General features: G+C 38.2%; 1 protein-coding gene across 1 annotated transcript in view; it reads left to right on the plus strand.

Moving 5' to 3' along the window:
• Nucleotides 1-883: 883 nt before the first annotated feature.
• Nucleotides 884-16028, plus strand: part of Tsga13 (testis specific 13) — a 51568-nt gene continuing 36423 nt past the window's right edge. Inside the window, exon 1 of the mRNA XM_071608562.1 lies at nucleotides 884-970. Within this exon, the coding sequence (XP_071464663.1) occupies nucleotides 884-970 (87 nt within the window). The remainder of the gene's footprint in view (nucleotides 971-16028) is intronic.

Raw genomic sequence — 16028 nt, forward strand, 5'->3', positions numbered from 1 at the left:
TTTACCACATTTACCTTACTTACCTCTCTTTACATATACGTATATGTGTGTCTGTGTAACACAGACACACATAAATATAATTTGTATGTACATATATGTGTATCTTTTTCCCTAAATCATTTTAGAGTAATCCACTTTAAAATTTTAACAAAAGCAAGTTGGGCCAATAATCTCTAAACCATCACTATCTCCAATTTTAATAAGCATTGCCCAAAATTAACAATAAGAGAACAAGAAGGATACAGAACTCTTATCAAGAAATCTCCATCAGATCAGAACATACTTAGCTAGAAAGTGAGCACCCACAGATTTTGTAAATACCTGGAGTGTGATCGCCATCCTGAGACAGACTAGGAAGGGTCCTGTTTGAAAAATGCCCAGTCATGTTCCTATTTGGGGGTGAAACTTTTTAAACTGGGGTAGCCTAAGAGATCCTAGGTAGCCCTTCAAGGGCTCAGGGAGGAACTTCAAGGTTACCTGTGAGGGGCTTTCTGGAGATACTAAGGTAGATCATAGGCAACAGGACAAGGATCTTCCACTTCAGGGACATTGTTTCCTGGCATCCCATCTAATTTAGAATGTAGTCGATCATTTTGGAGACATCAGTTCCAGGTGTCCACTTACAAATGCTCCTCCGTATAGAAGACAGAGGGAACAGGTTTGAAATTAGTCATTCTGGCCAGGGCGTAAACAATCTCCCCCGCAGTGGAATCACTAGGGAAAAGATAGAAATTAAGGCCTTCTGTTAGCTGTCAGGTGCTGATTTGGGACTGGGTTAAATAATTTTTTCAGGCATAGAACATCACCTTGAGTCTTGGCATAAAATAGAGCCAGATGCTAAAGTGCCTTGCTGGTTTGTCATCCCCAGAGACGTGCAGCCAGGATGGTCAGATTGTCCATGCTTCTGAAAGCTGAACAGGACAGACTTAGCAACAGAGTCAAAGCACTACAGATTGACATTAAGCTGCAGGTCAGTGGAAAGTGAGCCAAGAGACTCCAACTCAGGCCTCTCAAGGACAGGGCAGGACTATCTGATTCCAGACTTGGCCACTCAGCCCTGGTTTATTTGTTTGTTTTTTTGTTTATTTATTTAGCAGTCTTGGGTATTGAACTCAAGGACACTCTTCCACTGAAGTCCTCCCCAATCCTTTTTTATCTTTTTGTTTTGAGGCAGGGTCTCACTAAATTACCCAGGGTGGACTCAAACTTGCAATTCCCTTACCTCAGCCTCCCAAGTTACTAGGATTACAGGCCTGCACCACTGCACCTGGCTTGGCCCTATTTTTAAAGAGAAATTCTGTTTTCTTCCTTACAGACTGAGATTTTTTATAACTTAGGAGACTCTTTCTTTCTTTCTTTTTTCTTTTTGTGGTGCTGGGGTTGAACCTAGGGCTTTGTGCATGCAAATCAAGAACTCTACCAACCAAGCTGTATCTCCAGCCCAGGAGACTCTTTCTTAACCAATAAGAGAAAAACTCATTTTAACATAGTAATTCCTAACAAAGTGATTTTCATTTATTTTATTTGTTTATTTAATTTGAAGAAAACTATCCATGTCCTGTGAGAGAGGCTGCTAGGTGGCACTCCAGGTGAATGGAAGGACCACCAAGGGACCTGCCCCTACACCTTGAGATCAGGTAGAAAATGTAAAGGGGAGATAATATGGTTGGGCTTAAAAAGAGAGAGAGAGAGAGAGAAGCAGCCACGATTATTCCCTCACCAAGTCCCTGGTTTCTAGGAGAAACAGCATGTGGAGGTCTCCTAAAGCCTGTGGGCCCGAGTTAGTTGCAAAGGGTGAATGGGATCTGGGGCTACATCTTGCTGAAGTTGCTACCATGAGGCACAGATGTGCACACACATGAGGAAGGGGACGTGTGGATCCCAGCTGGAAGGTAGCCATGGGGAGAATGGCTGGGGTAGGGGGTCTGCTGTGCAGCCTGTTGGAACCAGCACCTTGTCCACACCAAATCCATGGACACTGAACCAATAAGAGGACCTTACTCTCTCCACAGGCAATCCCACAAGAAATTCCCTTGCTATCCCTCTTCCCTGCTCCATCCTCCAAGGGGCCCGTGTAGGGGGCTATACTGCCTCTCTCCACTCTAAGCTGCCAGAAACTAGGTTTGTTAAGGGGCTTAGGGGGATGCTTTAAAATTATATAAGATCTAAGTTGTAAAATGAACAGCAAGGAGTTATAAGAACTGAAAATGATTGTTACAATAGATGAAAGTTATTGGAAAATATTGAATTGATAGGAAGGGGAATTTCAAAAGAAAACAGATAATAGTAGTCACTGGGGGAAAATTTTTCACTTTATACCAATAGTTGAGAATCTTCTCTGAGACAATGACATTACATTACATTACATGTGCAGACATTTATCTCCGCTCCCTGCTAAGAAAGTTGGACTCCATCCACGCCCTGCCCTCGGTTCTTGCCCTTTTAGCACGGGAGCAACTATATATATAAAGATATTGTATTACTGAATGAACACTAAAGCCAAGGATGATGCAAATGGGAGACGATGCAGGGAAGGCAAGGGAAACACGCTCCCGGCCAGAATGTGTCTTCCATGTGGGAAAAAGCACAATCCCATTTATGGTTGAAGGGATTCAGTGTGACTTATCTGCTACCACTTGTCTGACTGGGAGGGCTGAGCACTGGTTGCTGCTCATGGGTTGTTAACATGAAAAGGAAAACGGATCCATGTTATTAAGACTCTTCATAAAACTCCATCTGCCATTAATACACTGTGTTCATGAGCCCATGAAACAAGTTCTCAATGCTGGGAAAGAGGCCGGCTGACATCTACAGAGCAGGTCATTTTATCTACCTGATACTTCAGCCTGCTCTGCAAAAAGAGTCTTTGACGGACAGTCACGTGAAACAAATATTCTTACATTTGGGGATTGTTCAGAGCAGTGCATTCATGGGTTCACTATCACTCAGGATCTAAGCAGAAACAATGGTACACATAAATTAAGATATTTCAAGGAGGCAAAGAGACTTATTTATAAAAGGCCACATATAGAGAAACCACAAAGGACAGTATAGTACCCTAGTTTGTTTTACCATGCCAGACTCCAAAATCAGAGGGAAAGAGAAATTTCCAGGACCCAGAAGGAGAAATTCAAGCGGAGGGCCACCTAGAGAAAAGCTATCCCATTCAGTTGAGATGCCCCAATAGGGAGAAGTCAGAAGAGGAATAATCTCCTTATTCCACTTATTTCCTGTTGGGGTTCCTATTTACCAAACCCAACCAAAAGCCATAGGACAAAGAGAGTGGACCAAACAGGTTAGTGTCCCAAGCAGAGAGCAAATGGGCAGACATGGAAATGAGTGGATTGAGCGAGGCACACAGGAGGTAGTCAATACGTAATTCTTCAAACAGCACTTATCAAATCACCTACTATGTGCAAAACACTATTCTGAATGCTGAGGACAGAGCAACCAAAAAAACAGACAAAGCCCTTAACTTCATGGAACTGTAAAGCAAATAAGAGACCTTCCTAAAATATGTAGTCTATTGAATATTCACAGGTAATAATGAAATGATACAACAGGAAATATTGCATGAGAAGGAACTAGCACCCTTTTAAATAAAGTAGCAGAGGGGGCTCTGAGAAGACCTGAAGGAGAAAAGGAAGTGAGATTATAGGTTCCTGGGAAAAAGAAACCATGCATAGGAAAGAACAAGGGGAAAAGCCCTGAGAAGTGAGCCTGCCTGGGGAATGTGAGGAACAGAGAGAAGACTAGTGGGTCAAGTGGACTGAGTAAGAGGGTCAGTATTAAGAGATCATCAGAGAGATGAAGGAGTAGGGAGGCAGGGCAGAGGTCAAGCCATGTAAGACTTCATGGGACATCATTAGTGAATTGACAAATTAGTGAGGGCAGGGGATTTGAGCAAAGGGGCAACATGATCTGACTTGTGTCCACAGCTCCATTTTGGTTGCTGTGTTGAGATGGACTGAAGAGGTGAGGGGGAGGAAATGAGCCAGCCGGGAGGATAGTTTAGCAATGTGGCCAAGGCAAAATGATGCCTTAGACTGCTTGGGAGCAGCGCGGGAGGATGGTAAATGTGCTGAAAGATTGGATATGGGTATGAGACACAGAGAGGAAGTTGACTCCAATATTTATTGGCTATTGGTGGAAAAATAGTAATTGCCATTCCTGAGATGGGAAGGATCACAAGAAGTCTAGGTCAGGTGTATATGTGTCACTGAGTAGATATGACAAGACTATTTTTGGATGTGTTGTTTGATATCCAAGAGGAGGTGGGAAGATGTTGTGTGGATATATGAATCTGGATTTTAGGAGGGAGGGAAAGTTTACAAATGCATCTCCCTGAAGACCAAGAAGATGAGTTATGAAAGGTGTGGCCAAGAAGTTAAATAAGATTTGGACTGAAAATTCCCTTTGGAAGAAGTAATGCAGATAAAATTTGTAATAGCAATTTTAGCAAAGTGTTAAGGATGTCTGCTGGCTCAAAGTGGGCTAAAAAGGGGACAGGGACATTGGACATACTACAGACCAATCTTTTGAGAAATTATGTTGTAAGGGGAAGGAAAGAAATGGAGCTATAGCTAGAGGAGGAATGAGCTCAAGAGAAAATTCTTAAAAACAGGAGAAATTTTAAAATCCTTTTTCTTAAACCTTTAATCTTCTTCCTTCCAAGTTCCTATGTGACCAAACCATCAGGCTCCACCTACAAGCCAGTGTGAATCCTCTGCTCAAGCGTTCATTCATAAGTGAACAAATTGTTCAACTGTTCATGAAATCACAACATACTGTCTCATCTTGAGTACAGAGTAAGGCGTGAGATGATGGGCTTTTCTGCTTGCAAGTCCTACCCATCTGGTCTATTTTCCTATTTTCTTTTCCTTTTTTGTTATCCTTGAGAGGGACGGCAATGCCACTACATTCTGTTTCTGTCTAATACCATTGTGAAGCGCCACCTATATAAACAAGGTTCACATGTTTCCTTCTCAGTTAACTGTTCATAGAGAATTTCTCATGAGATCTGAGCTGAGGCAGGTCTCCAGGATGGCAGAAATTTGTGGGCACAGCTAAAGGGATCTTAGGCGGAAATTGGTATTTATAAATTCACATATCAAGAAATAGAAAAGTCATTCATAAATAAACAGAATATCTAAGTGGCTGAGAAATAAAAATTATTTCAACTTCACTAGCCATCAAGAAAGTGCCAATATGAATACAATCAGGTGCAATTACAAACTAAACCAAAATAGCAAACATGAAAAAAAAATGGAAAACACCAAGTGTCTAAGAAGATGTGGAGCAATTTGAACTCTCACCCATGCTGTTGATAATATAGATGGTACAACCATTACGGGTAATTTTTTGGCTGTATTCACTAAAGCTGAACATACACAAAAGCAGGAAATCTACTGCTCAATATACACTTAATAAAAGTGAGTATTTCCCAGCAGCTCGGGAAGGCTGAGGCAGGAGGATTGCAAGTTTAAAGCCAACATCAGCAAAAGTGAGGCGCTAAGCAAATCAGTGAGATTCTGTCTCTAAATAAAAACAAAATAGGGCCTGAGGATATGGCTCAGTGGTCAAGTGCCCCTGAGTTCAATTCCTGAGGTCCCTCTCACCAAAAAAGTGAGTATATATGTTCATCAAAACTTCAGTTAGAATGTTCATAGTCACACACTCTATAATTGTTTCAAACTGGAAACTATTTAATGCCAATCAGCAACAGAATGGATAAAAAATTGTGGTATATTTTCACTATATAATATTATAAAATGAAGTGAATGTATATACAACTATATACAAAATATGAATGAGTTTCACAAACATAAGTAGGAAACAGAATAGACACAAAAGGATATATAAAATATGATTCTGTTTAAATCAAATACAGAAGCAGACAAAACTAATCTATGCTGTTAGAAGTTAGAAATATTGATTACTCTTGGAGGTGGCTAGCAGGATAAAAATACATGCACTATGTACAAAATTAAAGAAGTTGACAAAAGAGTAACATTGTAAACCCAAAAAATAAAAAGAAAGAAAATAGCTGGGTGCTATGGCATAGGCCTATAATCCTAGCGGCTCAGGAGGTTGAGGCAGGAGGATCAAAATTTCAAAGCCAGCCTCAGCAACTTAGTGAGGCCCTAAGCAACTTAGTGTGACCTTGTCTCTAAATAAAATGTTAAAAAGGACTGGGGATGTGGCTCAGTGGTTAAGCGCCCCTGGGTTCAATTCCCAGTACTAAAAAAAAAAAAAAAAAAAAAAAAGTGGGAGGAAGAAAATAATAAAGATAGAAGCAGAAATCAGTAAGTCAGTGAGTTAAGTCAGTGAGGACAAAACCAAAAACTGTGTTAGATAAAAGCATTAATTAGGTAAATCTGTGGTAAGAGTAATCTATATAAAAAGATCTAAAATATTCAGAACAAAAAAGGAGGATATAGGGCTGAGGTTGTGGCTCAGTGGCAGAGTGCTGCCTAGCATGTGTGAGGCACTGGGTTCGATCCTTAGCACCACATAAAAATAAATAAAATAAAGGCATTCTATCCATCTACAACTATAAATTTTTTTTTAAAAAGGAGGATATAGAAGACTTATATAGATATAGAAGACTTTTAAAGTATCTATTTATCAGTTCCTAGAAAAATGTACATTTTTAGCATCAGCACAAGGAGAAATGGAGATGTTGAGCACATAAATAAATATTAAATACAAAGTACAAAGGATTCCCTTTCTCTCCACCAAACTCTTAAATCCATGTTTTTCACAGGTCATTTCTATCAAAATTTCAAAGAATAGTTTATTTCTGTCTTGTTTATGTAATTTTTTCCAAAAAAATAGAAATCAAGCAATCATTTTTTGAGGTTACTGTAATGGGAAGAAACAAAATCAACACCCCCAAAGCTGAGTAAAACACAGAAATGTATAGGCCCATTTCATCTACAAACTAAATTTAAATAAAATTTAAAATAGATCATTGAGTCTATAGAGCATTAAAAATAATACATCATGGGGCTGAGATTGTGGCTCAGCGATAGAGCGCTCACCTAGCACAGGCAGGACCCGGGTTCGATCCTCAGCACCACATAAAAATAAAGGCATTGTCCATCCACACCTAAAAAATAAATATTAAAAAAATTATAAATAAATAAATAAAGATTTTTAAAAAGTTTAAAAAAATACATCATAATCAAAAAAATACATCATGATCAATTAAATTTTATCTTAGACATTGTGGTATGACTTTATGTAGAAAAATCTATCAACACAATTCCCCACATGGATAGACTAAAGGGATAATGAAGGGAAAGAGCTTGCAGTAGCAGGGGCCAAGACATTTGTTATACCTCAACACTTAACAATGACTTCAATAAAACTTTCAGAGCACATTCTAGTGAAAATTCTTCAACATGATAAAGTCGATATGTCAAAAACCAATGGCACCAGGCACAGAGGTGTGTGCCTGTAATCCCCGTGGCTGGGAAGACTGAGGAAACTTAGCAAGGACCTAAGCAACTTAGTGAAACCTTGTCTCAAAATAAAAATAAAAAGGGCTGGGGATGAGGCTCACTGGTTGAGTGCCCCAGGTTCAATCTCTGGTACCAAAAACCAAAAATCCTAAACCAAACAAAACAATGGCAAACTTTATTTATCTATTTATTTATTTTTAGTCATAGATGGACAAAATGCCTTTATTTTGTTTTTTAATTTTGTGTGTGTGTGTGTGTGGTACTAAGGATTGAACCCGGTGCTTCACAAGTACTAGGCAAGTGGTCTGCCACTGAACCTCAGCCCCAGCCCCGGCAAACATTATTAATGCAGAAATTAGTTCAAGAAAAAGAAAAAGATCAGGAGTAGGATCCCCACCTTTGCTATTGTTCATGCTCAAGATCCAGGCCAACTTTGTAGGGGAAGAAAGATGATATAAGTGGTTGAAAAGAGAAAGGGTTGGGGTTGTAGCTCAGTGGCAGAGTGCTTGCCTAGCACGAATGAGGCGCTGGATTAAATTCTGAGCACCACATGTAAATAAATAAATAAATAAAGGTCCATCAACAACTAAAAAAAAAAAAAAAATATATATATATATATATATATATATATAATTTTTTAAAGAAAGAACTAATTTAAACCAATAACAACCAACTAGAAAAGGTAGTAAAAAATAAGACACTATTCACAGTGGCCACAAAACCTATAAAATAGCTTGGAATAAATTTAATCCCCAATACAGAAGACTTGTATAAAGAAAACTTTGAACTTCCAATAAAGGATACAAAACTATCTAAATTTTATACTCTTAAAATGGCATAACTTGGTAGTATAATAACTTATTTTTGAGGGAATAAACTACTAAAGACAATAAAGAAAACCTAAATAGAAAAAAGTTCATGCTTTTATATGGTACAGCTTTATGGTATTTTCTAAATATTTTCTCTAAATCTTGAATTTTGATTAAATCCAACTAAAAACTAATTCTAGTTAGACATTTTGGGGAAAACAACAAACTGACTCTTAAGTATGAAGTATGAATAAAAGTCAACTTTAAAAACATTCAATCTTAAAAATAAAAAAGAATATTGGAGTTTGCCCCAGCTACTATTAACAGGTTTGGGCTCAGGAACAAACAGACCAGTGGAATGGAAAAAAAAAATTATTTATGTATCTGACTTTAATATATATTTAAGGCATAAAAATTCCATTAAGAAATTGTTTTCTAGAAATGGTGTTGTAAAAACTGGTTCATAGGTGGACAAATATAACTAGATTATGACCTGATGCCATATCATTATTTTGTTGAAAAATGCTAACTGAATCCTTATATAATATCAAATATAAAGAGGTATTCTAGATAGGCTAAAGTCTTAAGTGTGTAAAGAAAAATTACAATAAAAGCAAAACAAAACAAAGAAAAAAAGAAAAGAAAACAAACCCCAAACAGAATATCTTTATGTTCTAGGAGCTGAGACAGACTTTTAAGCAAAACTTAGAAAACACACACCATAAGGCAAAACACTGATACATCTGATTGCATCAAACTCAGACTCTCCAACAACTCAATGAGGTCCCACTTCACACCCAGTAGGATGGCTATAATTTCTTTAAAAATGGAAAATAGCAAGTGTTTTCAAGGGTGGTGGGAATGTGAAATGGTTCAGTTACTGAAGAAAATAATTTATTGGTTCCTAAAGATAAATAGAACTATCCCATATGATTCAGAAGTTCTATTCCCAGGTTTATATCCAAAATAATAAAAAGCAGGTGCTCAAACAAGCATATGTGTGTGCAAGTTTATATCAGCACTATTCTTAATAATCAAAAGGGAGAAATAGCCCAAATGTCTCTCTATGGAAGAATGGATAAACAAATTATGGTATTCTGTATTGGAATATTATTCAGCCATAAACAGGATAAAGTACTGGTACATGTTTATATATATAAATAAAATAAAAGAATATATATATAACATTTTTAAATCTCTAAAATGTTCTGATAAATGAAAGAAGTCAGACATGAAAGGATACATATTGTATGAGTTCATTAATATGAAATATCCAGAATAGACAAATCTATAGAGACAAAACACAAATTGGTGGTTGCTAAGCACTCCTAGGGGGTTAGGGAGAATGAAAAGAAACTGCTTAATGCCTAAGGAATTTTACTTTGGATTGGTGGAGATGTTTGGAACTAGATAGAGGTGGTAGTTGCATAATATTGTGAATGAAATAAATGTCAATGAATTATCCACTTTAAAATAGTTAATGAAAAAAATTTTTTGATGGAATCACTAAAGAAAAAAAGCTTTCTATTCAGGGAGAAAATTGATAGATAATAGAAGCAAAGAAGATTACTTGTCATCTTTAAAAGGGATAATGGACTAATATCTAGGATACACAGGAAAATCTTGTAAATTAACAAGAAAAAGGAAGCAATCTTAGTGAGATAGTAAGTAAAAGACATGAAGCAATATTGGCAGATATCTGATGCCAAACATTGATGAAGATATAATGAAATGTTTCAATTTATTAATAATCAGAGAAATTCAAATTAAAACTACAGGGAGGTTAATTTGCATCTAGAGGAAAAATTAGAAAGGGAGATGTGTCTTAGAGCATGGTTCCCAGAAGCTCACCTTAAGGCTTGGATTCATTTTCAAATAATTTATTAAGGAAGTCATCCCAGGATAAATAGGAAAGTTGGAGACAGAAAAACAGAATCAATTAAACAAAGATGTATTTCAGATGGAATTCTGGTCTCCACCTGATCCAGTGGGGGAGTTCTGGAGAAGAAACTACACCTCCATCTGGACCAGTCTAAGCCAAAGGAGCTAGACTTTCCTACTTGCACTGCAATGGCTCACTGACTGCAGGGTGTCCCAAGATGCCTAACCTCCCCAGCATTTCCTCAGCTTCAGGGCCAGTACTCTAAAGAAGATCTTGGGTGTGACCAGAAGCAAACCACATAGAAACTAGGAGATGGGCCCACAGAATCAACGTAAGAGATTTCATGAGTTCCTGGCCGTAGTGGCAATGACGTCTATTGCAAGATGTACAAGAATACAGGAAGCTCCCTGGACGACCAGTGGGTACGACATGGAAGCAGCCATCACGGAGTGCAAACTGGCATTTCTTAGGAAAAAATGATAGTAGACAAACACATATAACCCTGAATCCTCATTTTGTATCCCAAAGGAATTCTAGCATGGGTTCACAAGGAAAATATTTAGTTGCCCACAAGGGCATGGCTTTTGTTCTAAAACCCTAGGGGTCACGAATGTCAGCCTCCTTCAAAGGCTCCACACAGGCTCCATTCACCGTCCTGACCGTTCAGCTTCATTGGATCTACTGAATCATGACAGCCAAGTGTTTGCAGCCTGAATCAGCTGAAGAATCTTTTCTTGTTTTGGGCCCCATTCAAATCTAGCCATTTTTCAAAGAGTCGTCTGTTGTATTTGTCAATGCAATACACCCAGATATGTCATTTGTTGCCACCCCCAAATTGTGCCTTTTTCTTAATTTAAGACAGTCAGTCCACTTTGGGAGAGAGATCCCATATACCCCCAAACTGGACCCTCTACAATAACATTAATATCAAAGTTCTCATATTTCCTGCTTCCTGGCATACATGTCTTTTACCACAAAGATATTTCCTGCTTTCTAAGCCCTCAATGTAGTGGACCAGCATAATTTTCTTTGGTTTCATGATAGGATCAAGGTACTTGTACCTGTCAGGGTCCAGTCAGCATAGTGGAAGCCACAGTGGCTATTTCAAGTGAAAGATATTTAATAAAGGGAATAATCTACACAGGTGTTAGAGCACTGAATAAGCAAAAAATAGAGGTAGAAGGCACCCGAAGATGAATATCTTTAGAAGCAGTTATCACCCCAGGGCTAGAGGAATGAAAAAGAGGAAGCAATGTTCCCAGAACACAGAGAGGCGGACGCTTTACTGCTAGTGCTCAGGCGGCTAAGGGGGTGGAGGCTGGACCATGTTAAGGGCAATGGCCTAATGGATCCAAGTCAATGGGGGGTTTGGTTGCTACGAGCATCTTAATGGACCAAAGTGGGATTATTACTGGGAGTTGTCAGAGAAACTAGTGGCTGGAATCACAGCTGTGTGCTGGAGCTGGAGGGTATGCAAAGCCAAACTGGAAACTGGGAGAGACTGCCTTCCCTCCTCCACTTTCAGTTCTTGAAAGTGTCTCCAGTTTGGCAGAACCTATGGGAAGGTAGCTAGCCAGGGAATCTGGAAAACAACGTCTGGAGCATCTAGTTACAGCATCGTCGTGTAGAGCATAGAAAGATCAGAGTGAGTGCCCGAACACATGCAGAAAATGGTGAAGCTGTACTGTCCCTGCCAGATGAAAGAGGCTTCTGGAATTTATTGTTTATAGCCGACATAACCTAATACCTGCTTCCATCCACCTGGGCATCATCAAGCTGCCATTATTGGCTGTTTTTGTTGGGGAAAGACACATGGACAACACCTATAAAATAGCAATATTATGGCACAGGAGGCGAATTAGATGGAGGTAGGGGACATTTAAAAGGAGGGAAAAGAGAAGGAAAAAACTCTCTTTGGACTGCATTCCTTTTTCAGCCATTCTGCTATTATATATTAGGCCTGTTCAAGCAAAGAGTACATGACTGAATGCTTTAAAATCTAACCCGAAAATGTCTTTCTCATAAGTGAGTTTAATCCATTTATTTATTGTGATTATTAATTTATTTGATTTATTTTACTTTAATTTACCATCTTTGTGTTTTCAATTTACCATGTTTTGTCTTTGCTTTTATTCTTTTTCCTTTCTTGACATATTCCATTAATTTTTCCTTAGCCCCTTGTATTTTCTCGAAAATTATAAATTAATTTTGGGGCATCTCCCATTTAAGTCAATAATCCTTTCCTGAAAACCAAATGTTATGTATGAAAATGTTAAGAGTATATTTTCTATCATTTAAAGTGGAAAATGTCATCATGGGTTGTATGTCAACAAAAATCCCCCACTCAAGTTTCTAAAACAACCAAAACATCTATATATCATTAACAAATTATCGTGTTGGAAAGAAAAATGCTTTAGAATTACACTCTGATCAGAAACAATGTAATTGTTAACAAACAGTTGATTTGATGCAGTAATTTGGGCTCTCAGCACCAGTAACATCTGAAATTCATATCCCTTTGTCAAAACTTGGGCTTTGTAAAGTGACTACAATATGATTTCCACATTCTACTACAATTGTACTTGGAACATAAATCAAATTATTACTTGTACATCTTTAAAATGCATGCTTTTAAAGTTGTATTGAATTTTGAGAACATCAATACAAATTTTACTTAGACAATAGACGGAAAAAAAGTTATATGGAGAGATATATTTCTATAAAATGAGTATTTAGAAGCCAGGACACATTCACAATATTAACAAGCAAGATATTCTGTGAGAAGTATTCATACTTTCCTTTGGTAATTACCTTTAAAATTTCAACACGCAATATTCCCGAAGTTCCTTTCAGCTGAGTAGGAAGAACTGAGTTCATTTTCCCATAATGTCCTAGACCCATTTTGTTGTGCTTCTGTCTGCCCCTTTCTGCAGACCTCCTTTCAGTAGAGTCCTGACCTCACCCATTCCCTGGACTATTACCTGAACGTGCTCCTCAGCACGTGCTGCTCCACCTACAAAAGTCAAAAAGTGAAATCAGAAAAGAAAGCCTAAAGTACTCTCTGATCAGTTTGGGAGTCTTCTTTTCTTAAACCTATCTAAATTTTCTCTAACCATCTTGGGTATTGTCCCCATCATCCAAGTCCCCCAACTGCTCTCATTAATGACTTTCTACTTGTCACCATCAGAGGGCGACTTTCAATAGTTTCCTGGATCGAGGCTCCCTCTTGGGGTATAATTCCAAATTGTTCCAATTTCTTTCCTCTTCCATTAAAACTCTCTGGGTCATGCTATCATCAAAAGCATCCCCCCAACCCTTCTCTCATCTACTCTTTAAATATAAAAGCAGGTAGGTCCAGATATAAAATCAGAGACACCCTTTTTCTCTTATGTGACTAGTTTGGACATTTTAGATCTCATGTCTTCCCCAAGTATCATCTCTCTTCACTTATCTGCTGATCTTTCCTGAGTTTGCTTTCTGTCATTATTCTAAAGCTAACACTCTCAAGTCTGACTTCTCTGTTCATCTGAGCCACCCCAAGAGGTTGGCCCTGCCTGCTGGTCAAAGCCCTCCCACTGTTCCTGGGCCAACCTGACTCCGCACTGAGGGCATAACAGAGGCAGGCTCCCTTGAGCCTTTGGAATGACACTGTTTTATTCTTGCTGTAGGAAGAGGAATCTTTATCTTTCTCTGGCCATTGCTATATTGCCATGGCACTCATCATGTGATTAGACTGTAACTAAGGGACATACCAAGGTCAACTGAGAGCATAGAACAGAGGGTGGGTAGGTTGAAATGCCTCAGAGAGGTTGTAGATAAGCCACATAACCCCCTGGATAGTGGTTCGACTGCTTTTTCCTAGGATCTATATTATTTCTTCTTTCAGGATGGGATAAAAAGGAATTAAATTTGGGATGGCTATCAGGTAGTTCCAACAATAAATCAAAATAAAAAAATCTCAAATGGAACTTTTCAGTTTTTAGTCACTCTTTCAATCAACAAATATTCTCCGTGTGCCAAGTGCTACTGCCCCAGGCACCTGGGGATATAGTAGTGAACCAAAGTCTTTGATAAATGAACAAATACATTAGGGATAAATCTAAGGACTTTGAAGAATAATAAAGCAGAATAAAGAGAATATGATTGGGACAGAGTATTTATTTTAAAAGTCCTCCCCCATTTTTTTATTAGAAATTGAACTCAGGGGGCTGGGGTTGTAGTTCACTGGTAGAGTGCTCACCTTGTATGTGGAAGGCACATAAAAATAAAATAAAGATGTTATGTTCATCTACTATATATATAATATATATATTAATATAATATATATATATATATATATATATATATATATATATATATATATTTCCATCCTTTTATATAGCTCAATAGTGGAGTGTCCCTGGGTTCAATTTCTTTATATATATATAGAAATTTATTTTGAGACAGGGTCTTGTTAAGTTGTTGAGGCTCACCTTGAACTTGCAATCCTCCTGCCTTAGGCTGCCCAGTAGCTGGGATAACAGGTGTGCCCCACCATTCCCAGCTAGGAAGACCTTTCTTGTAAGGTGACATTTGAATAGAAAAATGAATGAAGGGAGTAAGCTCTAGGAAGTTCTTGAGAATAGAATTAAGAAAGCCCTGGAAGGGAATGACTTTAGCATGTCTAACGAATAGCACAAAGCCTAAAATGGCAAGCGTGGCTGACAGGATACAAGACTAGCAGAAGATGAAGTTGGGAAGGGGCATGGAGAAGCCCCAGGATCTTAGGATAATAGGAATGTATTAGCAGATTTTGAGCAAGAAAATCCTGTGATTTTTTGTATTAAAAAATAATCTATATATAGAAATACATTTCTCTTCCCTTCTGTGTATTTGTTCCACTGTGAGGCAAGCACAGCTTGCACACTCAAGGAAATGACATATTTAGGATATAGTTCATAGATTTTTCTTCAGGGCTTAAGAAAGATCATTTGGAACTCTTTCTTATAGAAGTCTATAATTTCTTAAGGGAAACAGAGCAGATGAGAACCTCTAACAGGCAGTTAACTGCTGCCTGATAGAGTCCTTACTCCCTAACATCACTTCCATTTTTCTCTCTTCTAGTAAAGAGATTTATACCAAGGAAAGAAACGACTGTGTTTAAACAGCCCATAGCAAAAGGGAACTTTGGATTGGGCAAGGGTAGTTGAAAAGTACCCTTACTTCAGATTTGTAATACATTTGAAGATAGAATTAATAGGACTTGAACAATGCACAGATTGGGTGTGTAGAATTAACAACAGAAGGGAGTGACCAGTCAGAATGACAATTATCAAGAACACAAAAATAATAATAAATGCTGGCAAGGATGTGAAGAAAAAGGTACACTCTTACATTGTTGGTGGGACTGCAAATTAGTACAATCGCTCTGGAAAACAGTGTGGAGAGTCCTCAAAACACTAGGAATGGAACCACCATATGACCTAGCTATCCCACTCCTCAGTGTTTACCCCGAAGATCTAAAATCAACATGCAGAGTGACACAGCCACTGCATTTAAAGCAGCACAATTCACAAAAGCCAAATGATGGAATCAACCCAGATGCCTGTCAATAGATGAATGGATTAAGAAAACGTGGTCTATAGGTGCAATGGAATTCACTCAGTCATAGGAAGAATGAAATAATGACATTTGGGGGTAAATGGATGGAAATGGAGAAAAACGTGCTAAGTGAAACAAATCAGAAAATCAAAGGTGGAATGTTTCCTCTCATGTGGAAGCTAGAGCAAAATAAGGGAAAGAAGGCAGTCGAGGAGGGGATCAGATATCATAAAGATACAGGGAAGGTCAGTAGAGTGGATGTAGGAGAGGGAGGAAGGGAGGGAAAGGGGA

This window comes from Marmota flaviventris, chromosome 1 (genome assembly GCF_047511675.1).
Source record: "Marmota flaviventris isolate mMarFla1 chromosome 1, mMarFla1.hap1, whole genome shotgun sequence".
NCBI lineage: Eukaryota > Metazoa > Chordata > Mammalia > Rodentia > Sciuridae > Marmota > Marmota flaviventris.